The sequence below is a fragment of the Terrapene carolina genome, unplaced genomic scaffold (assembly GCF_002925995.2).
Source record: "Terrapene carolina triunguis isolate 2854851 unplaced genomic scaffold, T_m_triunguis-2.0 Scaffold89, whole genome shotgun sequence".
Classification (NCBI taxonomy): Eukaryota; Metazoa; Chordata; order Testudines; family Emydidae; genus Terrapene; species Terrapene triunguis.
Genome location: NW_020664440.1, coordinates 22,292,235 through 22,316,254, shown reverse-complemented (window position 1 = coordinate 22,316,254; position 24,020 = coordinate 22,292,235). Strand labels below are relative to the sequence as shown.

General features: G+C 59.2%; 1 protein-coding gene and 1 long non-coding RNA gene across 2 annotated transcripts in view; both read left to right on the top strand.

The window, feature by feature from the left end:
- The window catches only part of COL7A1 (collagen type VII alpha 1 chain), a 96,912-nt gene that overhangs the window by 35,947 nt on the left and 36,945 nt on the right, over nucleotides 1-24,020 (top strand). The window contains exons 46-80 of the mRNA XM_029911193.1: nucleotides 99-143; nucleotides 609-644; nucleotides 1,918-1,953; nucleotides 2,422-2,454; nucleotides 3,563-3,634; nucleotides 4,263-4,322; nucleotides 4,892-4,927; nucleotides 5,357-5,437; nucleotides 6,202-6,237; nucleotides 6,338-6,382; nucleotides 6,977-7,048; nucleotides 7,142-7,186; nucleotides 8,069-8,095; nucleotides 8,186-8,230; nucleotides 8,592-8,672; nucleotides 9,172-9,207; nucleotides 9,348-9,383; nucleotides 9,842-9,922; nucleotides 10,832-10,867; nucleotides 11,330-11,401; nucleotides 12,426-12,470; nucleotides 13,278-13,375; nucleotides 13,580-13,615; nucleotides 14,445-14,549; nucleotides 15,176-15,211; nucleotides 15,855-15,890; nucleotides 17,053-17,080; nucleotides 17,336-17,371; nucleotides 18,142-18,273; nucleotides 19,173-19,382; nucleotides 19,866-19,901; nucleotides 20,694-20,738; nucleotides 21,809-21,880; nucleotides 22,998-23,042; nucleotides 23,898-23,960. Of these exons, the coding sequence (XP_029767053.1) occupies nucleotides 99-143; nucleotides 609-644; nucleotides 1,918-1,953; nucleotides 2,422-2,454; nucleotides 3,563-3,634; nucleotides 4,263-4,322; nucleotides 4,892-4,927; nucleotides 5,357-5,437; nucleotides 6,202-6,237; nucleotides 6,338-6,382; nucleotides 6,977-7,048; nucleotides 7,142-7,186; nucleotides 8,069-8,095; nucleotides 8,186-8,230; nucleotides 8,592-8,672; nucleotides 9,172-9,207; nucleotides 9,348-9,383; nucleotides 9,842-9,922; nucleotides 10,832-10,867; nucleotides 11,330-11,401; nucleotides 12,426-12,470; nucleotides 13,278-13,375; nucleotides 13,580-13,615; nucleotides 14,445-14,549; nucleotides 15,176-15,211; nucleotides 15,855-15,890; nucleotides 17,053-17,080; nucleotides 17,336-17,371; nucleotides 18,142-18,273; nucleotides 19,173-19,382; nucleotides 19,866-19,901; nucleotides 20,694-20,738; nucleotides 21,809-21,880; nucleotides 22,998-23,042; nucleotides 23,898-23,960 (2,034 nt within the window). The remainder of the gene's footprint in view (nucleotides 1-98; nucleotides 144-608; nucleotides 645-1,917; nucleotides 1,954-2,421; nucleotides 2,455-3,562; nucleotides 3,635-4,262; nucleotides 4,323-4,891; nucleotides 4,928-5,356; nucleotides 5,438-6,201; nucleotides 6,238-6,337; nucleotides 6,383-6,976; nucleotides 7,049-7,141; nucleotides 7,187-8,068; nucleotides 8,096-8,185; nucleotides 8,231-8,591; nucleotides 8,673-9,171; nucleotides 9,208-9,347; nucleotides 9,384-9,841; nucleotides 9,923-10,831; nucleotides 10,868-11,329; nucleotides 11,402-12,425; nucleotides 12,471-13,277; nucleotides 13,376-13,579; nucleotides 13,616-14,444; nucleotides 14,550-15,175; nucleotides 15,212-15,854; nucleotides 15,891-17,052; nucleotides 17,081-17,335; nucleotides 17,372-18,141; nucleotides 18,274-19,172; nucleotides 19,383-19,865; nucleotides 19,902-20,693; nucleotides 20,739-21,808; nucleotides 21,881-22,997; nucleotides 23,043-23,897; nucleotides 23,961-24,020) is intronic.
- On the top strand, nucleotides 15,854-17,371 carry LOC115271188. Its single transcript, XR_003899797.1, has 3 exons — nucleotides 15,854-15,890; nucleotides 17,053-17,100; nucleotides 17,336-17,371. It is a non-coding gene; the product is annotated as an uncharacterized LOC115271188 (long non-coding RNA).

Genomic DNA, 24,020 nt, shown 5'->3' with positions numbered 1-24,020 from the left:
GCTGGGCTGTGGGGGTGTGATGGTCCTTCCTCACTTCTAAATGCCAAGTGTGCACAGATCCTGTCCTGCTTCCACTCACACCTTCTCTCCTGTTTCAGGGGGAGCTGGGAGCTCCAGGCCGCCTGGGCCCAGCAGGCAGAGAGGTGAGTGTGGGAGTGTGCCTAGCCCAGGTGGAACGTGGCAGTGCCAGCCCCACACTGTTGCACAGCCTGGGCAGGAATGCTCCTGTGCTGAGATGTGTCTGCTGCGGCGCCCCCTGCTGATCTGGCACCGTGTTTTTTCTCCCCTACCCCTCCGCTGAGCTTGACAGGCCCAGGGGATGCATGGAAGGGACATGACTATTGGAACCTCCTGTAACTGCCCTGCCTAGGCCTTGGCTTAGTACACTGAGTCAGTGGGAGAGTTCGGCAGGCGGGGATCCTCCCTCCAGCTTCTAAGCAATGGGCCCCAGCACAAATTGGGCTGGAGTCTCCATCCATGGTTCTTGAGCAGTCTGGCTCTGGCCTGGGGTGTGAGTCTCTGGGGCGGCTGGTATTCCCTGCATGGATAAACGAATGTACCGCCAGTTCTCTCATGGGCTTCTCTTGTCTCTCTAATCTCTGGAACAGGGATTGCCAGGACCGTCCGGCCCCCGAGGGGAAAAGGTAGGGACCATTCGGTATGACCTGTGTCCGTCCTGCTTGCTGGGCCCCTCAGCCAGCTCTTGGGGTGAACAGAGCATTTGTGGGGCATCCATTAAGTGAGAGATGACAGCGCCCGCCCCTGAGCTGCACTGATTTTCCACCCATGTCCCCAACATTGCTCCTAACGTGGAGAGTTCTCTTCCTCCGCGTGTCTTCTCTGGGCCGGCGCACCCCTAGTGTTGCCTTCGTCAATGTCCCTCCCACAGGTCTGGGCCTCAGGGGCCAGGAACCCTGGGCCTAAGTGCAGAAAATACTCAGACTGTCCTTAATGCAACAGACAAGGGGTCAGCTGCCACACTGCTGCCCCCTTTGCATTCATCACTGACATTTGGTGGGTGCCTGGAGACTAAGTGAGGAGTGGAGGAGGAGTCCAGGTAGGAAGGGCAGGGCTCTAGGTCTCTGGGGAGAGAAGTGCTGGGAATCCCCCTTGATAGGTGAGACTTGTGGGTAGGGCTGTTGGATCTTGGAGAAGCTCTTAGAAGAAATAAAATTCCCCAGGTGGCTCTTTCTAGAAAGGAGGTGTCTCCCCTGTGCTGGGATTGCCCTGCAGAGGGAGGTGGCACCGTGTGCAGTCCGCTTGGCTTATCACATCAATGCCAGCCTGTCATCTCCAGCCAGAGGTGCTGGTAGGGCAGAAAGCAGGTGTCCTCCCTTTGTGACTTGTGCCATCTGTGCTCACTGGGTACAGAGAATGGGACCACTGATGCTCTGTCACTCAGCTGGGGCAGTAGCACTTTGCTGGCCGAGTCACTGTCTGGGTCTCTGGCACTAGCCCCAGTGCCCCTGGGCTTGGGTTCCGAGCACTGCAGGGGAAGGGGAATCCTTGCGCTCTTTGGATCTGTGCGTTTAAAGTCTGTGGTGTGGGGGAATAGCGAGATCAATAACGCAATCTTCCGGTCTGGCCCCAAGCCCCTCAGGAATCTCCTTGTCGATAAGTAACGCCCAAGGAATGGCAGCTGGGTCCCTTACTGTCCGATGGGGACCTTGGCCTGCAGCGCTCAGCCAGGTGCAGAGGGCTGGCGTGCTCACCACCAGCGGGAGTGAGCCACGCTGGCAGATAAGCTGATGGGCCGTGGCTCTCAAAGGAAATTGAACTAGTCCTGAGACCCTCGGCACGTGGAGCTCTCTGGTGGCTTCCTCACGCTCCCAGGGCAGGGTGGGCTGCTGCCCCTCGGGAAGGCTCTGCCCCCTGGGCGGGGTGCTGACCCCTGGCCTTTGTCATTCTCTCCCTTAGGGGGATCAAGGTGCTCCTGGGGAACCTGGAAAGCCGGTAAGTGGCCGCCTCTCTGCCAGGCAGGAACTGCATTCTCAAGGGCCGGGAAGGGTGTTACTGGGCTCCCAGCACCCAGGGTGGGAACTGATCCTCAAAGGGGCAGGAGAGGCACCACGGGACCATGTTCTGCTGGGACAGTGGACCCCAGCGTTGGTGCTGGGGGGAAGGTCGGTGCAGAGATAACTCACTGCAGGAGTGGGGCGTTGCCTATGGGGTCTTACTGCACCCCCAGCAGTTGGGGTTCTTCCTCTGTACCCCATCACTCTTCTCTTGAGTGCTGACCTCAGTCAGGGATGGGAAGAAGGCTGCTACTGTGGATACCCGGCCAAGGAGAAGTGCTCTCCCTGGTGGCTGTGAGAGGTAGCAATTCCCCTGAAGGGTAGGCAGAGCTCTCTCCAGGTGGCCTTGCCAGCAGGGAGCAGTGCACGGATTTCAGCAGTTTCTCTCCTTGTGTTTCTCCTCCAGGCTTCCAGCGTCTCCGGGATCAAAGGAGAGAAGGTAACTGAAAATGATCCTGTCCCCAGAAGTGGGGCGCTGGCGTGGGAGGGGCCTCTCTTAGTTCTTTTGCAAATGTACAGTTTGTAAGATGCACTCCCAGCTGGCACTGTGTGTTAGGGCAGGGCAGAGTGCAGCCATGGGGCTTGGGCCTGCGGCGTAGTGGTGGCTGATGTGACCCAGGAAGGGGGCAGTTACCCAGCAGGGCTGGCGAGCTCAACTACATGTTGATTCTGCTCCGTGGGCCAGGGTTTCTGGTTAGGATGGCACACTCCCACAGCGCCCAGGAGATGCCCCCAGAGGTTGAGGGGATAGGCCAGTCTCTGTGTAGTAGCTTAGGGTTGGTCCGTTATCTGCTCAGTGCCTTATTGCTGCGGTCCGCCCTGGGTGAGAGAACACACCTCCTTTAGGCCGCCATATTCCTGCCCTGTGTTCCCCTCCTTCAGCCACTCTGTTCTGTGTCTCTCTTCTTCCCACTGCCTTGCCTTTCCTGCAGCAACTCTCAGGACCCGAGGGTGTCACTCCTACTCCCGTCCCCTTCTGTCTGTTCAAATCAGCAGCAGTGAAAGAGTTAGAGTTGACACTCACGTGAGGTCATTGGGCTTGAGAGTTGCTGCTCCAGTCGGATCGGCAGGGGCGCTCACCCCACTGGGTCATCGCATCAGGCTCTCTGCAGACGCGGGCAGCCATCGCTGCAGTGGCTATGCTCAGCTCCTAACTGGAAGGCTCTCTGCAGCTGGGAGGGCTGGAAACATATTTCTTGTCATGAAAGCTGAGGCCAAGGTGGCTGGAGTCCCCATGCTTGGGAGCAGGGGGGCTTTGGCTTCGCTGGGGGCAGCGTGGAAACGTCACCTGCACAGAGGCAGCTTTGGCACTGCTCGCACCAGCATCCCATGCACATTCCTTCCACCCCCCGCCACTCCCGGCTCCATGTCACCTGTGGTCAGTCCAGCCGGCTCCTTTCAGTGTCATCCTATCCTGAGCCCAGCCTGCCCCCGTTGCCTTGGGAAGCAAGTGAGCGGCTCTGTCTCACCTGTGGGGGGAGGGCCAGTGTTGGGGTCCAGAGGGGATCAGCTCAGTGTGGCTGATGGTGCTGTTTCCTCCGTTCCAGGGTGACAGAGGCCCTGCAGGAGCAGAGGGGGCCCCGGGTTCCAGGGGAGACGCAGGAGATAAAGGAGACCGCGTGAGTATCATTTGGGCCGTCAGAGGCATCGCTCCAGTGCCCAGCACAGCCAGGAGCTCTGGCAGAGGCAGGCAGGCAGCTCAGCGGGGGCCCAGGGGATAAAGCCATCTCTCCTGTCCCCTCTGAGACCCGGGCCCAGGGCCAGCTCACCAAAGTGAGTTTGGGGCTCAGCTCCCTGCTTAGTGGGCAGGAGCCCAAGTCCCACAGCCAGCAGCCTGCTCAGGACGGGCAGGGATGTTGCTGGGAGACCGGAGTAGCTCTTGGTGCTGGAGAGGGTGATGGCTCTGGGACAGGGGCGTACAGCTCTGGTAGCTGGGTAGGAAAGAGGGTCTCTGCCTCCGGTGCTGCATCCCACAAGGTGGCTCCTCAGTGCACCGTGGCTTAGGGGCTCTTCAGGAGTGAGTCTGAAATCTGGGCCTGTGCTTGGGGCTCCCCGACACGCCTGTGTAGCTCCCTGCCCTGGGAGTTGGAATCCATCCCTCCCCGAGGGCAGGCCAGGCTCCACCATCTTCTCTGGGTGTAATGTCGCTAGGGGGAGGCAGTGAGGACCACAGCTTGGCCAGGTGAGGAGCCTAGAAAGGGCTTGTCCTACTCGCCTTGCTCTGACCTGCTTTTCTTTTTGTTGCAGGGCCCCCCTGGATTCAGTGTCGCTGGCCCACCTGGCCCCAAAGGAGAACAGGGCGACAGGGTGAGGCTTGCCTGCCTGCCTTGTGGCTGGCATCCCCCAGCTGGCTGTGCCCTGCATCCCAGGCCAGGTGCCATCAGGGCCATGGGGCCGTGCTCCCACTCGTGTCTGTCCCTGGGATTATGTCTGACTCTGAGCTCTCTCTGAGGAGGGAGTTGCTCAGTCTCTGCCCTTTGGGCCAGGGTGGCATTGATCAGCCTGGGGCTGTGCCCCTCTCTCCCTCATAGTGGTGGGTAAAGGGCCAGAGAGCCAAAAGCGGCTGGTGTGAGCACAAGTGGGAGCCCATCTATGCACATGTGGGGGGCCCTGGCTCACCTGCATTTGGGGTGGGGGAAGGATTTGGGGACTTGCACCCCCACCACCCATGTGCAAGAAGGGCTCTATCAGGCGTCTGGCTGGAGGGGCCCTGGGGCCACTCCTATTGCCCTGGCCTATGGGAAGGCCCAGGAGCAGTCCCCAAGGCCCTGCGAGTGCTGCTCCATGTCCTGCAGCCTCCCCTGAGACCACATCCAGTGGGGGCGGCACAGACTCTGCAGGAAGCCAGGTCACCAATAACAGCCTCTCTCTTTCAGGGGATTGTCGGCCTCACTGGCAAGAGTGGCCCAAAGGTAATGGCTCCGTGGGGTGAGGGGGGTGTGGGGAGGGCTCCTCTGCCTGGCTGCCCTGGGGGCTGGGTTGTGTGTGTGCACTGGGCTCCTCTCCGCAGGTGCTGTCCTGTGTGGGGAGGGGTTCCTTTCTTCTTGTGCCATTTGCATGGATGCTCTGTTTGGGGGAGGGAGGGGCTCTCCCTACCCTGCACGTGTGGGTGCTGTGTTGTGTGAGGGGGAGGGAAGGTGCCTCTGGGTATTCACTGTTTATGTGGGGGGGGGGGGGCTCACTGGTTGCTGTGGGCTGTGTTGGGGGGGCTCCTCTTGTTCTACACTGTTCACATGGGTGCTGTGGGTTGGGTCTCTCTTAGCTGGGCGCTGGGTTGTAACCAACTGGCTGTACATTGACCCAGCCTCTCCTCTCTCTGCTATGATTTTTCTCTTGTCTAGGGTGACCCAGGGGAACCCGGTGAGAAGGGGGAGCTGGGGAGACCAGGAGCTGCGGGGCAGATGGGCCTGCGAGGGAAGGAGGTAATGTAGAGGTGCTCTGGATGAGGAGGGCATGACCTGGGAGCATGCCAGGGTGCCCATGAGCAGGCAGATGGGGCTCTTGGTCCTACAGTTCTGACTGTTGCCTCAGACAGTTCCTGCTGGTGGAGAGCCTGTTTCTGGCCACAGTGATTATACAACATCCTGGAGTTTCCATGGAGACCCTGTGCCAGATTGTCATGACAACATCAACAGGCTATTTTTAACAGGGGATCCAAGAGGTATTTGAGGGGGCTGTGTGGAGTGGAGGTGTATCCAGTGGAGGTTCGTTTGAGGGGCTGGTGGGGGTGGGTTATGTGGAGGCATATGCCTGGGGAGGAAGCTGTGTGGAGTGGAGGAGTGTTCCTGGGGGTGTGTGGAGTGGAGGAGTGTTCAGGGTGATGGCAGGGGCTGTGTGGAGTGGAGGCGTGTTCTTGGGGGTGTATCCAGGGGAGGCGTGTTCCTGGGAGTGTAGCGAGTAGAGGTGTGCTCAGGGTGATGGTGGGGGCTGCATGGAGTGGAAGCATGTTCCTGGGGATTTATCGAGTGGAGGCATGTTCCTGGGGGTGTATCGAGGGGAGGTGTGTTCCGGGTGATGGTGGGGGCTGTGTGGAGTGGAGGTATGTTCCAGGGAGATGGGGGACTTGTGGATATGGAGGTATTTAGGGTGCTGAGTTTGCACACAGGGTGCACTGAATGGGTGGCTCTATGTTTTGTTGGTCAGGGAAGATTACTGGTGACTTTTTCCCCTCTTGTGTGTGCTGCAGGGTGAACGTGGTGAGAAGGGTGACGAGGGGACCCCAGTAAGTGATCACTCTGTTGCTTTGTGGCAATGCCCCTCCCCCGCTTGACCACACTTGGCTTTTCCCACCATTCTCTTACTTCCCTCTCTTTCCCTCTCAGGGAGAGTCGGGTCAGCCCGGAAAACCTGGCGACCGGGGCCCCCGGGTAAGTGAGGGGGATGTGAGGGGTGTATGCCGTGGGGTGGCAGGGGGGAGGAGATCATGGGATGGATGCACAGGGGGCCGGAGTTGCTGGGACCAAATGGGGACATGGGGATGGACAAAGTGCTGCCCCCCCATGGGACTCCGTGCTGTCACGCTCCCCTGAGCTCATGTGAGTGGGGAGCTGCAGAATGGGCCCAGCTGAGCCCTGTGTGCTGCCTGGGGGCGAGACAGCAGCCGAGATACTGGCTGGGGTGAGCTCCAGAAGGCGGAGCCTGGGAGAATGATGTTACAGTGGGGTTTGGAAAGGCAACTGTCCCTTTTCCCCACCCTAGCAGCTGGGTACCCTCCACTCTTGGGGAGCCTGGTGAATTCCAGCTTCTGTAGGGGCAGCAGCAGCAGCAGCACCATCTCTGCGTGTCCCATGGGCCTCTTGGAGGGGCTTCTGCCTGGCCCCTGCTCCATAACTGCTTGGACCTGAGTGCCCGTGCTCCTCCCCAGCCCTGTTTTTGGGTCTGGGCTCCCCAGCCTCTCACTCCAGCGTGGGGGTCACCATGGTGCTGTGGACCCGCTGCCTCACCTGCTGTCTCTCCACCAGGGCCTACCAGGAAACCGTGGTCTCCCCGGGGAGAAGGGTGACCAGGGAGACTCTGGCGATGATGGCAGAAATGTAAGTTCACAACTTGCAGCCCACCCCCTCCTTCCCCAGCAGCCAGCTCCCTGACTCTCCCCTCCCCTCACTGTGCCCCTTCTCTCCTTGCAGGGCAGTCCTGGAGTACCAGGGGCCAAGGGCGACCGCGGGGAACCGGTGAGTAGCTGCACCCCCTTCAGCCATGCTTGGAATGAAGCGTTTAGTGCCCAACCTGGGGGTGCTCCACCCCCATAGGGACCCTTCTCCTTGGGGCACTGCAGTAGAGTGAGGCTGGGGCCCCCAGTGTCACACCTAGAGAGCTGCAGACAGGGCACGGGGCACCACCATGACCCACGCACAATGGAAATCCTCTGAGAGGAGCTGCTGCAGGCTCAGGGTGTCCATTGCACACACTGTGCACACACCCCTGCTCCTGTTGCACGCTCACCTCACAGAGACACAGGCTTACTTGTACACTTGCTGATTTGCCCTGGCCCATGTGGTGCTGCCCGGGCCTGCACGTGTCCTCCCTCATGCTCGCCCAGACCCTGCACAAGTATCCCAAGCTCAGGCGCTGGCAGCTGGGTTTGATGATCTTTCCCTTCCACGTCTCTGGTTTGGAGCCAGCCCAGGCTAGCAGTGCTGGCAGCTAAGCCAATGTGCTAAGCCTGATGTCTTGCCCAGTCTCTAGCTGGCAATCTCAGCAGAGTACCCAAAGGCTAGCTGGTCCCCAGAGATGGGCCAGATCAGGGCAAGGGGGCAGCGTGGAGATTCTTGCACCAGTGGCCATCCCTGAGCAGCTGCCCTGGCCATGGGAACCCCCCAGTGCAGCTTCTTGACTCAGGGCAAGGTGTGGAGCTCGGGCTCCATTCGGGCTCTGTGCCGGGTGGGGGCCCCCGAAGCTCTTGTTCAGCGGTATATCTAAGGTGGTTTGGAGCCCTGCAGAGCTTGTTTAGGGGGCTTCCCCCCCCCCCCCGGGTGCTGCTGTGTCTTGGGCTGTGTCTGTGCAGATGTCCTGGAGGCCTCCACTAATGCTGGGCTCTCTCTCCTTCTCTGCAGGGGCCGCCTGGACCCCCAGGACGAATTGTAAGCTCAGCATTTCTTTGCCCCTGCCCTGATTGTGTTGGGTTTGTGCTCTGGGCCCCATAGCATGTGACCCCTCTCTCTGCCCCACAGATCGATTCGGGACCTGGAGGAGGAATTGGAGAGAAAGGCGAGAAGGTAACGCTGCTACTACCTCCTGGGGGCTGCTGTGGGATGGGAGCTGTGGAGCTGCCCTCTCTCTGCAGGAGTGGGACAGCCCAGCTGAGGGCCCCAGGCCTGAGGCTGGGCTGTAACCTAGAGCTCTGCGTGTTCTGGTACCACTCAGGACTCTGCAGAGAGACTGTCCTGGAGTGGAACCGCTCCCTCCTTGCCTGGCAGGGGCATGGCTCACCTGGGCTTGGCTCTGGGGGGTGCACCTGGAGGAGGATACAGGACAATCTGGTTCCAGGGGAGCGACACAGCTGGTCCACCTGCCTGAAAACACTGAACATCTGTGGTCCCGTGTCTAATCTGTTCTGATTGGCTGTTTCCATTTCAGGGGGAGCCAGGGGACCCCGGAGAGGATGGGATGAAGGGTGCAAAGGGCGAGGCTGGGGTACCTGGCCTGCTTGGAGAGAGGGTAGGTGCCAGTGCCTGGGAGTATCAGTCTCAGGAGGTGCCACTTGGAACTGAAATGCCCTTGGATTGAAAGCCTCTGCAAGCCGAGCTCTAAGGGAGGGACGGGGGGCGTGGCAGAGGGAGCTGGGGGGCTGGGTGTAGCTCCTGGGAGCATAATAAGGGTGCTGTCTCGCAGGGAAGGGATGCCCATATTGCGGGGGGTGGAAGGTGCCTGCCAGGGGAGCAGTGAGTGTGGGGAGGCTGCATGGGGGAGGTGTATTGCAGGGGTTGGGGAGTCTGTAGCACTGCGTTTGGGGCATAGGTGCACATAAGAATGGAGCATGCTGGGGGCTGGTACCTCTGGGGAACATGCACATGTGGGGAGAGCCTGCGCAGGGAACTGGTTCATCTCTCAGGTATTCATGTGGTGAGGGGCAGGGTGATGAGTATATGGGGGAAAGTGGGCCCCAGCCATTTCCTCCTGACACTCCTGGAGCAGAACCATCTCCTTCCTCTTGCAGGGGATCGAAGGTCCCAGAGGCCCCCCCGGAGCTCGGGTGAGTCCCTGTTCCCTTTCCTCTCTGCTGCTTTGGAGGAATGCAGCACTTACTGCTCCCCACCCAGGTGCTGGGGAGCTTTGGCTGGCTCTGCCCCTCACCTTGTGACCAGCCGTTCTCTTCTGTTTCCTACCCTACAGGGTGACCCTGGAGACCGAGGCCAATCAGGAGACAAGGTAAGAGCCTCACTTTCATGTAACATGCCAAGTCTGCCTGGGCCCAGCATGGGGTGGGCAGGAGGGTGTAGCTGGGGTGTGTTTGAGGGGCCCCATTGGGCCGTACCATGTCTATAAGTGGAGCTCTCACCAGGACGCGCAGCCGGCAGGGCCTCTTTGCCTTGTTCGTGGGGGAGGAGGGATGCATCCCTGATGCTTGGCCTGTGCTCGCAGTGCCAAGTGAGGGGTGCAGAGTGCAGCATGCCCGTCTGCATGGGGCAGGGTGGGGGCATTCAGTCTGAGTGCCGAAGGACTGGCCTGCATCACTGTTGCAGGAAGGTCCTTACTTCCACTGCATCCTGTGCTGCACCATCTGTTCTCCCAGCTAATGTGGCTGCCTGCCCCACTGGTGGACTCTCGGGGGAGGTAGGAATGGGGGAGCCTTGGTGCAAAGCCATCACTGCCTGGTTCTCTTTCAGGGAGACCGAGGCCCTCCGGGGCTGGATGGCCGGAACGGCTTGGATGGCAAACCTGGGCAAATGGGCCCTGCGGGGCAAAGGGTAAGTGTGGCCTGGCTGGGGGAATCCCATCCCCCTTGCGTGAGGCTGCCCCTCGGAGGGGTCTAGGAGAGGCTCTGCTCCTTGCAAGGAGAGCCACTAACCAGAGTATCGGTGTATCGCCAGGTCCTGCTAGCCATGTAACATACGCCCAGGAGCGTGACCTGCCCCTGATAGCACCGCCACCCGACAGCAGGGTGTGCAGGTGCCTGGGAGACCCCTTCCCCAGGCTCCAGGACCCCGCTGTAGCTGAAGGAGCTGTCTCGATATTGAGGGTTGCGGTAGGAAGGCAGGTGAAGGCGTTGCCTAGCAGGGCTGTGTGGGGCTCTCCACATACAGGCCGACAGCTGCCCCAATCATGCCAGTGCACCCTGGAGTAACACCCCCAGGGTGGGAGGGAAGTACAGTCTCTAGGGTGACCCACCCAATCCTTGGCCTCGCTCTGCTGAGATGCCAACACGGGCGCCAGATAGTGCCAGCTGTAATGGTGGCTCAATAGTGCCAGCACCTGCCCTTGAGGATGGATGGAGACCATCAGCTCGTTCACTTCAGCCACAGAGCCCATGGAGCCTGAGCTGGGTTTGAGTCGGTGCCTAGAGGGAGGCTCTGTGTCCCTGAGCCGTGCAGTGCCCTGTGCTCATTTGTGCCCATGCTCCCTGAGTGCCTGCTGCCGGGCTAGCTCAGGGGTGCTGCTGGCTTTCCCTGGGTGGCTGCTGCTCCCTTCCAGTGAGTCTAGGGGCCCTGTTAGCAGAGGTGCCTGTATGGTGGTGACCTCTCCTGCTTTCATGCCGTGAGGTGAGCCAGGCCTCTCTGGAGCCCCCAGGGCAGCACCCTGACATGGGGTGGCCAGGCCCTAGAGTCAGGCCTGAGCCCATCCCCAATGATCACCGCCATGTTCTCTTGTTTTTCTAGGGTGACCCAGGCAAGCAGGGTGACCCCGGCCGAGATGTAAGTACAGAGCTCCTGATTCTGAGGGGTGGTGGGTCACACGAGGCAGGGGGCTTACCCACTCCCCCCTTTCCCTGGGGCACCCCGAAGTCTCATGCACGAGGCCAGTATCTGAATAACACTGCAGCAATGGGACCAGGCATCACCAGAGCAAAGCACTGGTTCAGCTTACTCTGCGCCCCACCTCCCTGTCACAGGGGTCCATCCATTCCAGTATCCTTCCTCTGATCAGCAACTGATGCTTTACCCTGAGGGCCCAAGGCCTGGAGCTGTGTGTTGAAATCCTGAGCATGGTGGAGCTGTCCTGGGGGCCATCTGACCGTGCAGAGTCCCTGGCCCGAGGGCACTGCTTACCCCTGCAGTCACCACTCCTCCTCTCCCTTTGGTGCTGAACTGCTGCCCCTCGTGTCTGCCTGTGACCCAGCTGGGATCTGCCTCTCACCTGATCTTTTATTGTTGCAGGGGCTGCCAGGCCAGCGAGGGGAGCAAGGTCCCCCAGGAGCCATCGGCCCCCCGGGACCACCAGGCTTGGCTGTAAGTAGTTTGGTTGGCTGTTGTGGGACATCCCTGCTGGCTGTTCCCTGCACCTCCTCTGGCATTGCCCTGCACTGGCAGGGCCCCAGATAACCCACCCCCTGACTTGCCTCCCTACCACGGGTTTCCTTAGAATCATAGAATATCAGGGTTGGAAGGGACCTCAGGAGGTCATCTAGTCCAATCCCCTGCTCAAAGCAGGACTAATCCCCAACTAAATCATCCCAGCCAGGGCTTTGTCAAGCCTGACCTTAAAAACCTCTAAAGAAGGAGATTCCACCACCTCCCTAGGTAACCCATTCCAATGCTTCACCACCCTCCTAGTGAAAAAGTTTTTCCTAATATCCAACCTAAACCTCCCCCACTGCAACTTGAGACCATTACTCCTTGTTCTGTCATCTGGTACCACTGAGTACAGCCTAGATCCATCCTCTTTGGAACCCCCTTATGAGGTCACTCCTGCTCTCCAGCTGCCTCTCATCCATGGTCTCCACTCACCCTTATGTGCTTGCCCTGTGGGGTGTGACCCTGCCTCACACCATGTCCCACATGCTCTGGGAGGCCTGTTCCCAGGACTCATGCTGCCCCCTTGGGCCATCCTTTTGCCCTGAGCAGCCTAACCCAAGTCTGATGTGAGGCCTGCTCGGGCCTGGGGCTGCTTGCCCAGAACTTCCTGATCTGTCAGGCAGGTTTGGGGCAGCCCTTTGCTCCCAGCAGCTCCATTTGGCTGGTTGCTCTGTTGGCTCGGCCCATGCTGTTACCCTGGGTCTATCTCTCTCCAGTTAGCTGCCTGCTCCTGTTGGCTGTCATGCCCTCGCTAATCACTCTCTGGGCAGGGCTCACAGCCTGGGCAGGTAGCCTGACCCAGCCTCCCCTGGGAGCTGCTGCCCTGTGGTATGACAGCATTGGACTCCAGCCACCCTGCCGGTCGGCGTGAGCCCAGAGGGGCCTGTGGAGGGGCCTGCTGCTGTCTCAGGCACGTGGAAGGCCCTTCACTCTGCTAACAGCCTGCACTTCCTTCCAGGGCAAACCCGGCGACGACGGCAAACCCGGCCTGAATGGGAAGAACGTGAGTAAGGGAGCCAGCCTCTGCTGGAGAAGGGCAGCTCCTGGCTGTGGCAGGCAGGGTCTCTAGGCCTGATGTGCAAGGACCTGCCTGGGCAAGAGGGAGCTGCCCTGGCAATGGGGTGGGGACAGAGGAAGAGACAGCTGCCTATAAAGCAATAGGGTCCCTGAGACTGTACTGAATGCAGGCAGAGGGCTCCCTGAGCATGGGGCAGGGAAGGGGGTTTCCCTTACCAGACTCTGGTGCCCCTCCCGACAGGCCAAATATTGACAACCCCTGTAGCAGGTCCTCAGCTTGCCAGGACCTTCCACTGATGGGTTGTCAAAGGGGCATAGCAAAGGGCTTCCCAAGCCCAGAGTCTGGGCCCCCCATGTGGGGCACCCACTGTGCCATGGGTAACCACCAGTGCCTGCCATCTCCCTGCTGCCCACCATTCCTCAGCTCCACTAGCCCTGAGGGAGCCTGGCTCATCTAAGGGCTGTGTGGCAGATGTCAGGAGGCCTGGGGGACCCAAGGGGATGTATTGTGCTCCCCAGTGTGGAGGTGACAGTCTGATCTGGGACCTCTCCCCTGCCCAGGGCCCAGCCCCCTAGTGTGCAGGGCCTATGTGGAACAGGGCTTTGACTAGTGGTTTCTGTCCTCCTAGGGAGAAGATGGTACTCCAGGAGAAGATGGGAGGAAGGTAATGAGCTAAAGGGCCCCTCTCCCCTGGACTAGCCACCCCCCTTTGATAGCCAGGCCTGTGAGCAGCCTAGCAGGTGGGGTTCCCCTGGGGGACAGACTCCCCTGCTGCTCCATTGTCTCTGCCAGGCACCTCTCACCATGTACTTCCTATGGGAGCAGGAGCTGCCTCCTGGTGCCAGCATGCAGCTCCGGGCTGCTCCAGCTTTGCTTACCCAGCAGGAGGGGTGGGTGAGGTTACTTCCTCCCCACTAAGTAGCAGTCCTAGACCTTGCTGGCTACAGGAGAGGGGCCACTGGGAAGACAGACCCAGGCTCTGGGTGAGGGTTCCTGCCCCAGTGGCTGGGCCCTGCCCAAGTCCCCTTGGTTGTCTCATTTGGAAATGGAATGAGGCTGTAAGGAGCCATTTTCTCTTGGCTTTTCCTGATTAGGGGGACAAAGGAGAAGCTGGCGCCCCTGGCAGAGACGTAAGTACCTGTGATTCTCCCCTACCCCCCCTTTCCTCCACCTGCCCTGGATTTACCCCAGTCACAAATTGCCCCCCAGCTTAGGGGCTCGGCGCAGGGTCTATCTGTGTTTGGTGGCTCCACATGTGACTCTTCCATGTGGTGCCTACACAGTCACTACGGCCCCCTCTCTCTGCTCCGATAATCCATCACACTGGGGGCTGCACCGGCTTGCTGCCCATAGGCAGGCAGGGGTGGTCGGTAGTGATCCTCGCTCTCCAGTGCATCGGGACCTTTCCCTCCGGCAGGGGAGGGGAGTGCAGGCGGCGTCCTGAGGCCTCCCCCCACCACACACTGTATGAGGGGAGCTGCGCCCTCTGGCCTCTGCTCCCCGGCTCATAGAGGCTTGGGTTTAGATGGCAGGCTCTGCTTAGCTGGAAAGGGCAGAGGAGGCCCCAGCTCTGGCTAATGAGATGCTGATGGGGGGTGGGGGGAGTGGATCGGGGTGGGACTGGGGCCTCAGTGACTCCATTGCTTACAGGCCCTAGTTGTTTCTTGGGCTCCCTTTTTGGCACCTCCATTAAAGCATCACTAAAAGATGCTGGTCTGCTCCCAGTTGGTGCTCCCACCCACAGCAAGTGGTGATAGTGCCAGGGGGAGGTACATGCCTTCTGCTAGCACCCCAGGGTGCTAGCAGTCTTTGACAGTGACAGGCCTTTCAGCAGTCATCTGGCTGTAGTACCTGTCTTTAGGCCCTCCCAGCTGGAAGGAGGTGAGGGTAAGAGGGTTTGGGGGGTGATGCCAAGGGGAAACAGCACCAGATGGTGATGCATCTGTTCTTCTTTGGCAGGGTCAAGAAGGCCCCAAGGGCGAGCGAGGAGACCGTGGGGCGCCAGGCCCCTTGGGACCTCCTGGTGTCCCTGGTGTACCTGGGCAGGTTGGACCCCCAGGCCAGGTGCGTAACCTCCAGAATAATACTTCTAATACCAGCTGCTTGGCACGGCTTGCTGTGCCCATGGTCATTTGGGAGTGGAGCCCCATAGCCTGCACGAGAGCTGGGGGCGGGGAGAGCACTAGTGCTGTTTACAGCTGGGAGAGTGGAGAGAGAAGAGGAGACTGGCCCAAGATCAGACCCTGCTCTAGACACTAGATGATATGCCTATGGCTGAGGTGGGAGTACAGACCTGGTCAAGTCCAGAGCCACCAGGGTCTGAACAGCAGAGTAATGGCTCATTGTGCCATGGCATGGATACCCTGGGTCCCTCTCTGATTCCCTGGGGAAATCCTGTTCTTCTCCAGCTGCAGCTACAAGCTCCTTCCAGCCCTGCAGGACCACTTGGGATTGGACTGCTGACCATACAGTCTGCTCTCTGCCTCGGGGCAGACCCCAGGGCAGGGGAAGTACCCCAGCTTGAGTGGGCTCCTCCTCCCGGACTCAGTGCTCACAGACACCCCAAGCTGCGTGGCCTCCTCTCCCCAGCCCTGGGAGTGCTTGCGGACCCCACCCATTGGCAGTGAAGCTGCTCTCTCCCCTTGCTTGCAATTCCAGGGTCTGCTCACATTCCTTCTATACCTTTTCAGGGTGCTCCAGGCCTCGCTGGGGCTGCCGGACAAAAGGTGAGTGTTTTCCCAGCCCCCACCAGGCCACTGGAAAACGAACAGAGCAGAACAGCCTCTCCTGTCAGACCCCACTGGCTTGCTGTGCCAGAGCACAGACCTCTGGGCCCTCAAGGGTTAATCCTGTGAGTTCCCTGAGCCCTGCTCCCCACTGTGCCCAGCTGGTGGGTGTGGCTTGGTTTCCTGTGAGCTGTCTTCTTTGGAGGAGCTGCGGGCTAGGAGGGACTATGGTGCTTCCTGGGGGGCCTGCGTGGAGAGCAGTGAGGCCCAGGTGTGAATGGCAAGGGAGCTCTGCCCACATTCTCTGGGGTGCCATAGGCTTTGCAATAGGCCAGTGGGGGTTCCAGCGGGTCTGGCCCAGACTTGATTCCAGGTAGAAGTTCTCAGAGGCTGCAGAGCCCATGTACTGGGCTAGCTGAGGGTGGAGCACTGGTTCATGTGTTCACCTGCCTGTCTGGGGAGGGAACTTGGGTATCCGCCCTTCCCTCAGCACCTTGGCACTGTTCCTCCCCAAGCTGTATCACTTCAGCCTAGGCGTAAGCAGGGGCTCCTCCAGAGGAGGCGAGGCTGAACTCTTCCTCCAGGGCTCTACTCTCCAATCGCTGGGCTGGAGGGGATCCTGACTCCTCTTGCTCTGTTTCAGGGCGACCGAGGAGAGGCTGGATCCAAAGGAGAACAGGTGAGTACCCAGCACCACCTGGGGCGATCCGCCAGCGCTGAGTCCTCTCCTCCCCCCAATGCAGTGCCCTTTGGGAGGTGTGGGGGGGGGAACCCAGAGCTTGGTCAGCCCCACTGTATTCCCTCTGAATGTAGCTCCTGGGGGACCGGAGCAGCTCCATCAGCTGAGATAAACAGACCCTTGCCAGTCACTGCCACTTGGGAGCAGGAAGACCACGGTGATTCTAGGCCTACTGAGTCCACCCCTGCAGCAGAACAGTGCCCTGCAATGTTCGTTCTCATTGCCAAGGGAGCCTCCTCCTAGCCCTGGTGGCTGTGAAGAAATGCTTGGGAGTGTGACCCGAGCGTAGCCGATGCAGCAATGCCAGCCTGAAAGAACTCTGCCCCACTCATGTCAATCCTGTGTTAACTCTGGAACTTAATGAGGCCAATTTAATAGCAACATAGTAACTCTTTCCCTGCTGATCATTTTATCAGCAAAACCCGTCTGAAGCTCTTGCTATTTCACAATTCCAGACCACCTCCTATGGTGCTAACCGCCCCAGCTGTCCCAACCTCCAACTTCCCCGACGGCTTCGCTTAGGTGGTTCTGCATTAATACAAATGCCTGCAGCCCAGTGAAAATGGGGGCAGTGTAAAATGGACTTTGGTATCCAAATAGTGAACCCAATGTGCTGTGGGCTCCCATGTGTCCCTGGGATAGAAGTCACTACTGTGCCTCTCCTCTGGCTGATGGGCTAATCCAGTCCCCTGGGTAGTTCAGGCAAGCGCTCGCTTTCTGAGTGTAAGTGACGCTGCTGCAGAATTAGCAGACTCCGGCTGCAGCAGGTAGGTCCTGCTTGCTGCAAGATATGAAGAGTTAATGCAAGTGACTGGCTACATTACAAAGGCAGTTGACCGGGGCCTGTGTGAGACCTGCAGTCCCAGGGAGAGCGCAGTAGTGACCTGTGAGTGGCGTCATCGCACTAACTGATGGGTGAGATCTCAGCCCCGTCCTCCCAGATGGGGAGGATTCTCTCTCCCCCATATTCACCAGGTGCGCCCTCCCTCCCCCCAAGCTCCTGCTGGAAACCCCTGGGAAGGACACATGTGACATGGCCAGGTGGGCAGTGAGCAGAACTGTTCTAATCTGGTGTCGTTCTGCTTCTTCTCATGGTGACTAGGGCAGACCTGGGGATCCTGGACAACGTGGTGAGCCTGGGACGGTCTCGGTAAGTCACTGCATGGGGCCAGTCATATCCATCTCAGAGGGGGCGACCTACTTACACCTGCAAAATAACCTGGGCATCTGCTGGTGCAACCAGTTCAGCCCTGGCAGATGCGGGGAGGGCTAAGGCCCTGGGGTCTCACAGCTGGCAGTGATGGAGGTTGGGGTTATGCCTCGGCAACCCTGGCTGGGGGCTGCCCCTGTTTTTGTTCTCATTGTCTTTCCCTTGCTGTTCGTAGAATGTTGAACGTGCCCTGGAAGCCTATGGTATTAAGGTACGAAGCAAAGCAACAGCCAACTCTGCTCACGGGGCATCTGTAAAGAGGGAGGGGAAACATGGGACTTGGGGTGGGGATACTGTCTCTGGCCATTGGGAAACCAGCAGGAGGGAGGCCTGAGCCTGGTGTAAGGGTGGGTGAGGAACAAGGGGAGACTGAGATGTAGGGGGGATGCCAGAGCCCTGACTAATAGGCTCTTGGGTGGAGGAGACCAGGGTCCGGGGAGTGCACAACCGAGAGGGAAGCCAGAGCCATTGAGCATGTGATGTGGAGAAGGTTGGGATACTAGCTGGTGCACCTGGTAAGGGAGTGAAGGCCTGAGGTCCCTAGCCACTGGGCCATGGGTAATGGTGGGGAAGGCCAGGGGCTCTAGCCGGCATCTGCCTGGTATCCCAGCAGCTCTGTTGCTGGCAGGCTTTTGGCAGTGGTAGGCCATGGCTGCAGGGTGTTACGATGGGATTGTTCCCACGTGTGCCGGGGGAGAAGTCATCTGAGTGTTAAGGTCAGACCTACCATTCTCTGTCCTTGCCACTGACCTTCCCGCAGCAAATCCTGGGATCCCAGCATGTCTGCCTGCATTCATCAGGAGACCCTGTTCTTGTGCAGTGGTGGGATCGAGAAGCACTTGCTCAGGGATGTATGGACTCTCCGGGTTGTCCCTCTGTCAGGGGGCTCAGGGCCTGGATAGATTATCCCTCCCCCAATCCAGCATCTGGGACTTCCCTCCTTTGCCCGCTGTTGTGATGACCACGCTCTGTCTCTCTCAGATTGCCTCGCTCAGAGAGATCACTGGAGCCTATGACGGCAGCACTGATCCATTCCTGCCCTACCCTGACCGCCGGAGAGGCCCGAAGGGTGATAGGGGAGACTCAGGGGAGAGGGGACCTCCAGGCAAAGAGGTGAGGTGAAGCCACCAACAGAGGGTTGGGGCAGGTACAGAGGGGAGGGGCGAGTTCCTCTGGGGCCTCTGTGCTGCCCCTTGTGGGTGAGGGGTCCTTCAGCCAGCACCCAGGGAAATAAAACACTCCCCGTCTTAGGGGTTGCTCTGAACCTGGTCCCAATGGGCCCCACTTCAGGCCTGGGTTAAATCAAGCCTCTCTGAGTCCCTCGGTGCTCAGGGCCAAGCAAACAGCTCCCCAGGTTTGTCCTTTCCTCAGGAGAGGAGGCGTGTTGAGTCCCCAGCCCCTTCTCCTCAGGACTCTCACACACACGGCTTTGGAGTCCCCTGTCTCCAGGGGAAGATGAAGGGGGGAAATCCCAACGGCTCCCTGGTTCTCTGCCTCACAGCTCAGAGATGCAATGAATCTCAGCAGCATCTCCTCTGGGGAGCTGCCTCCCTCACTAGGGCTGTCCAGTTCCTGCCAATTCATAGATCTGCCCCATGCTGCTTTCCTGGGAAGGCAGTGGACTCCAGCTGCTTCTGGGCCCTGCTGGTTAACCCTTGTCTCCCCATGCACAGTCCTGCCATCACACTCCATTAGCAAGTGCAGCCCTACCCTGCCCAAGGCCGAGCGAGACTTACCTGCCTCCTGTGCCCAGTGCTCCACAGGCAGCCAGCCCTGACTTGGTCTCTCGCTGGCTAGAGACTGAACTCCCCGCTGGCCCCAAAGGGCTCCCTCCAAGCCAGGGCTGAAACCCGTTGACAGGGGCAACCCATGAAGGAAGCCTGCCCATCCACTAGCACCACTCTGTCTCCAGTGCTGTCCATCCAGCCCCAAAGCATGAGCTTCCCCATCATGTCCCCTCACCTGCTGGCGCCAGCCCTGGGACTGGCTGAGTTGTGGTGTGTTTCTTGCAGGGTGTGATGGGCTTTCCTGGAGAGAAAGGGCCCAAGGGCGACAAAGGAGACCAAGGCCCTGCTGGCCCCCAAGGCCCCATGGGACGTGCTATCGGAGAGCGAGGTCCAGAGGGGCTGCCTGGCCAGGCAGGGGAACCTGGCAAGCCTGGAATCCCAGGGGTGCCGGGGCGGGCCGGGGAGCTCGGAGAGGCTGGCAGGCCTGGCGAGAAGGTGAGTGACACCTGGGGAAGAGGGAACAAGGATTGGAAGGTCAGTGGTGGCCAGTTGTGCAGCTGGCCTAGTGCGTGAAGCTGCTAGGGGATGGGACAGGAATGGAGGGGGCTTCCCTCCCCCCCGACCCTAGGATGTGGTGACGCCTGCCTGCCATGGCTGTTCTCTCAGGCGCAACGGGTGCCTGTGTGGGTGGGAGCAGCCCATGGATTTAGGGGCCTTTTTGAGGAGGTTGTGCAGGGGGAAACGATCCTTTTGGGAAGACTCTGTGCTACACGGTGACCAGACTTTTGGTTCCCAGGCAAGGACCTCAGCTGCTTGAGGGCCCCAAGTCCTGTCTCAGGCTCCCGGTGAGACTGCTCCGAAAGCTGTCAGCTGGGGCCCTCCTGGCATTTACTGACCCTTGCTTGGGAGGGGAGGAGGGAGCAGAACCAAACCCCTGAGACAGCTCTGCTGACCTGCCCCCCCCCCTTTGCTTTGCAGGGCGATCGGGGCGAGAAGGGCGATCGGGGAGAGCCGGTGAGTGAGGCCTGGACCCACCAGGCATGCAGCCTGCTGCACCTTTCCATACCATGCACTCTCCATAACTGGCAAACGTGCCATGATCTGTATCTCCGTGGGATCAGAGGCAGCTATTACTGCCCGTGTCTGCACATGCATCGAGATTGCCAATAGGGGAAACTGACCCTCTGATTTAGGGGGCTCAGGATTATTTCATGGGGGTGCAGGGGCCATCGGTTGCATGTAGCCTGTGGCCATGGGGCTAGATTCCAAATACCAGGGACAGGGGTGCTGTCTTCTGTGCCTCCCAGGCATGTCACTGATGATTCAAAGTCCAGTGGCTCCTCATGTAGCCCTACCCTAAATCCAGCAGGAATCCGCAGGGCACTCGGAGAAGCCCCCAGCTGGCTGGCACATGCACCAGCAGGGGAAGGTTTTTGACAGTGCTGCAGTACCATCGTCCACCTGTGTTGTGCTCTGGGCTTGCAGGTGGAGCCTCGAAGGGCTGGGATCAGAGATGGTGCCCACAGCCCTGAAGGGAGCACTGACTGTGGGGCACAGAATGGAAGGTCCCTGGGATCTGGGGCCCAAACTAGGGTGGGGAGAATGGGCCAAGAAGTGCATAAAGGACAGTCCTTCACCTTCTCCCCAGTCCTTCGCTCTGCCCCCTTGGGGTATTGCTGCAGGGTCAGTGTACAGGGGCTGCCTTCTCCTGGGGTGTGGGGCTGTTTCCCCCCGGGGATGGCTTCTGCTCTGCCCTCTGAGGGATCATCTGGGTCTTTGATCCATGTCCTGTTTGTCTTGTCTCAGGGCAGAGACGGCGTGCAGGGTCCTCCAGGGCCCCCGGGACCCAAGGTGAGTGAGTCCCCACCTGGCAATGTTGTCCAGGTCTGCCCACTGGGACCAGAGGGTGTTTGGCTCTGGGCCATCTGCAAAGGACCTGACTCCCCTGCTCCTTGGAATGACAGGGACGGGATAGCTGTGAAGGCCATGTGCTGAGCTGTTGGGGAAGGGAGTGCCCCATGCTTCCCCACAGCCTCCCACTTCTGGGAGATGCTTGGGTCTAGACAGCCTTGTCCATCGCTCTTTGGCCAGGCCTAAGAAAGAGCCAGCAGGACACAGGGCAGATCCTATACAACCCCCACCCTCCCCAGGCCTTGGGCCTTTGAGTCCCTATTGTCCAGTGTTATCATGGAGTCCTGCTCTTCAGGCAGCTCAGACACAGGTGTCGGGAAGCCACTGCCGGTAGCAGCCAGGTGACTAACATCACTCTGTTTAGCAGGGGCCTCACCATTGTGCAGCCCCAGTTGAACTAGGAGACAGCAGCTGGGGCAAGTTGCCCCAGGACCTGCCTGTCCTTTTAACTAGCAGGCGCCATGGGAAGACCCCTGAGGCCTGGCAGGTTTAGTCCCCCTCAGCCTGTCTAACAGGATCAGCACAGCTCTGCAGGGTCCCAGGGGAGGCCACCAGTGACACTCAGCTCTGAACTCTGGGTGTGGCCCCGAAAGGGACGTTCCAGACCCAGTGGGCCCAAGGGACACCCAGCTTCATTAGATCTAGTACAGAACATAGAGGAGATACGAGCCCTGCTGCTTCACAGCGTCAGCCAGACACTCCATGCCCATGGCTGGAAGAGGCTGGGTAGGTTCTTCCAGAGATGCCCATTATGGGGTTTCTTGTACCTTCCTCTGAAGCAGCTGGGTCTGGCCATTGGCCCCTGGGCAAGAGGGACCCATTAGTCAGATCTGGTCTGGCAGTTCCTATGGCTCCAGGGGACAAACAGGAATCTTACCCAGGGCATGTGGGGAGAGGGGTCAGCGGGTGCCCTGTAGGAGACCAGATTCCCATGGAGGGTTCCCAGTGTTGTTGGCGGCAGAGTTGCTGGCCCTGGGCTGCTGCCTCTCACTGCGCTCTTGTGTCTCCAGGCAGATGTGGTGGAAGGGAGCCTCTCGGGTCTTCCGGGGGAGCGTGGACCCACAGGACCCAAGGGAGCCAAGGTTAGTGCCGAGGAGGAGAGGAGCCCTGTCTGTACCCCATGTCTCAGTCAGAGTTTAAGGCCCAAAGGGACCATGAGAGCATAGTCTGACCTCCTGTCTGTCACCACCACCAACTCCACCCAGCACCACACATTAAACCCATCTCACCAGATCTCCCAGGGTGCTGCAGGAAATGGAGCTGGTAACTCTTTCCTCTCCCTGAATTTGGCCCAATGCCTCAGCGTGGTGCTAAGAGGTGCTGTGCTGCTGCGTTTCAGATGGGATGTTCGAGGTCCTTTGTGGTCATCAGAGAGCTAATGGCGCTTACCACACAAGCGTGGGTTTTAATCGTTGTGTCCTGGCCAGATTCCTGTGTGGAGCAGGATGTCCCTAGATTCCTCCTGTATTCCAGTTGGCTAAGAGATTCTCCTTCATAGACTCTTGTTAGTGTGCTGTGTGATATTCAGCAGCCCCCCAGCCCAGAGGTGGCTGCATTTCAGTGGTGGGTAAAATGATTCCTGCCTGTAATGTTATAGGAATCATAGTATATCAGGGTTGGAAGGGACCTCGGGAGGTCATCTAGTCCAACCCCCTGCTCAAAGCAGGACCAATTCCCAACTAAATCATCCCAGCCAGGGCTTTGTCAAGCCTGACCTTAAAAACCTCTAAGGAAGGAGATTCCACCACATCCCAAGGTAACCCATTCCAGTGTTTCACCATCACCCTGTAAGCTCCTTATTTCCTAAACCAGGGTCTTCCTTCAGCCCAGTCTGGAAACTGACACTGGTACTGTGAGCTCAGCCCACTCTGGTGACATCATTGTTGCCACGACAATCAATGTACTTTCAAGGGGACAAAGCAGCAGGAGACTGAATGAAACACTAAGTGGGAACAAGGGTGGGGCTTAGAGCAGAGGCAGCAATGCTGTCTACTGGATTGGGGAAGGTGGTGGTGGCAGCTGCCACTCAGGAGAGATGTAAGGAGAGAGTGGTCTGGAGGTTATAGCCAGGACTCCTGGGTTCTATTCCCTGCTCTATGAGGGCGTGTCCCCGATGGTTAGAGCAGAGTGACTATCTGGCTATGGTTTGAGCCAGGGCTTTCTGACACTAACTTCCATTTTCTTCTCCCTCCTGTGCAGGGAGAGCCCGCTGTGGATGGCGAGAGAGGACCCAAAGGAGATAAGGTCTGAGTGTAGTAAGTCTTCTGGCACCTGCACTTCACCAGCTTCCTCTCTGACTCTGTCTCGCTCACATCCGGGGATCTCCTCTGCCTGGGGCACTTGACTCTGTCTTTGATCCCTCAGCCTCTCTCTCGCTATCCTTCTGTCTGGCTGCACTGCTCTGGGGCTGGCCCTCCTGTGTTGGAATCCAGGCGCCGGTGCCCTGCCAAGGCACTACTGGTGGCTCATCACCCCATTGGAATGGTTCTTTCCTGGCAATGGCAGCTCCTCAGGCTAAGTCTGAGTGGTCCATGGAGAGAGAACTTGCATCCCCCAAGGGGGGCCCTCCAGGGCAAGTGTGAAGCATGTCAGCAGGTGATGGTGTGTGGGGGAAGCTGGCCTGGCCACTGCCTGTTCGGCTTATAAACAGGAGACCTCAGCCCCAGGGCTGTCAAGCCAGCAGCTTCCACACACAATCACTCTGAATTTATTCTTTTAAAAAAGAAGGAAAAGTCCACATTATACCGTAGGCCCTACATATAAACAAAGCAGCACGAGCGCACCCGCTCCCTGCGCTTTACTATGGCATGAGCCCTGCTTCCTGTGCAGCCATGGGAGTCCGTTCCTCTGCCGATTTCCAATAAATGCCCAAGGCTGTGCTGTGCTGAGACCTTATGTCCCCATGTGATGTCTCCCTCCCCAAAGAGCTGGGCAGCACTAGGGAGATGGGGGGACTCTGGCCTCCCCTCATGGAGCAAACAGATCAATATCCCAGCGGGTGAGCCTCCCCCTGCCCTGGACAGGAGAGGGTCTCAGGTTGGGATGGGTCACGGTGATTTCCTGCTGGTCTTTGTGACGTGCTGCGTGTCCCGATTGCAGGGTGAACCTGGGCAGAAGGGGGAGAGAGGAGAAGCTGGCGAGAAAGGCAGGGATGGCAGCCCGGTGAGTACTGCTAGTGGGACCAGAACTACTGGAACAGCAGCAGGGTGTGGGCTGGGACTG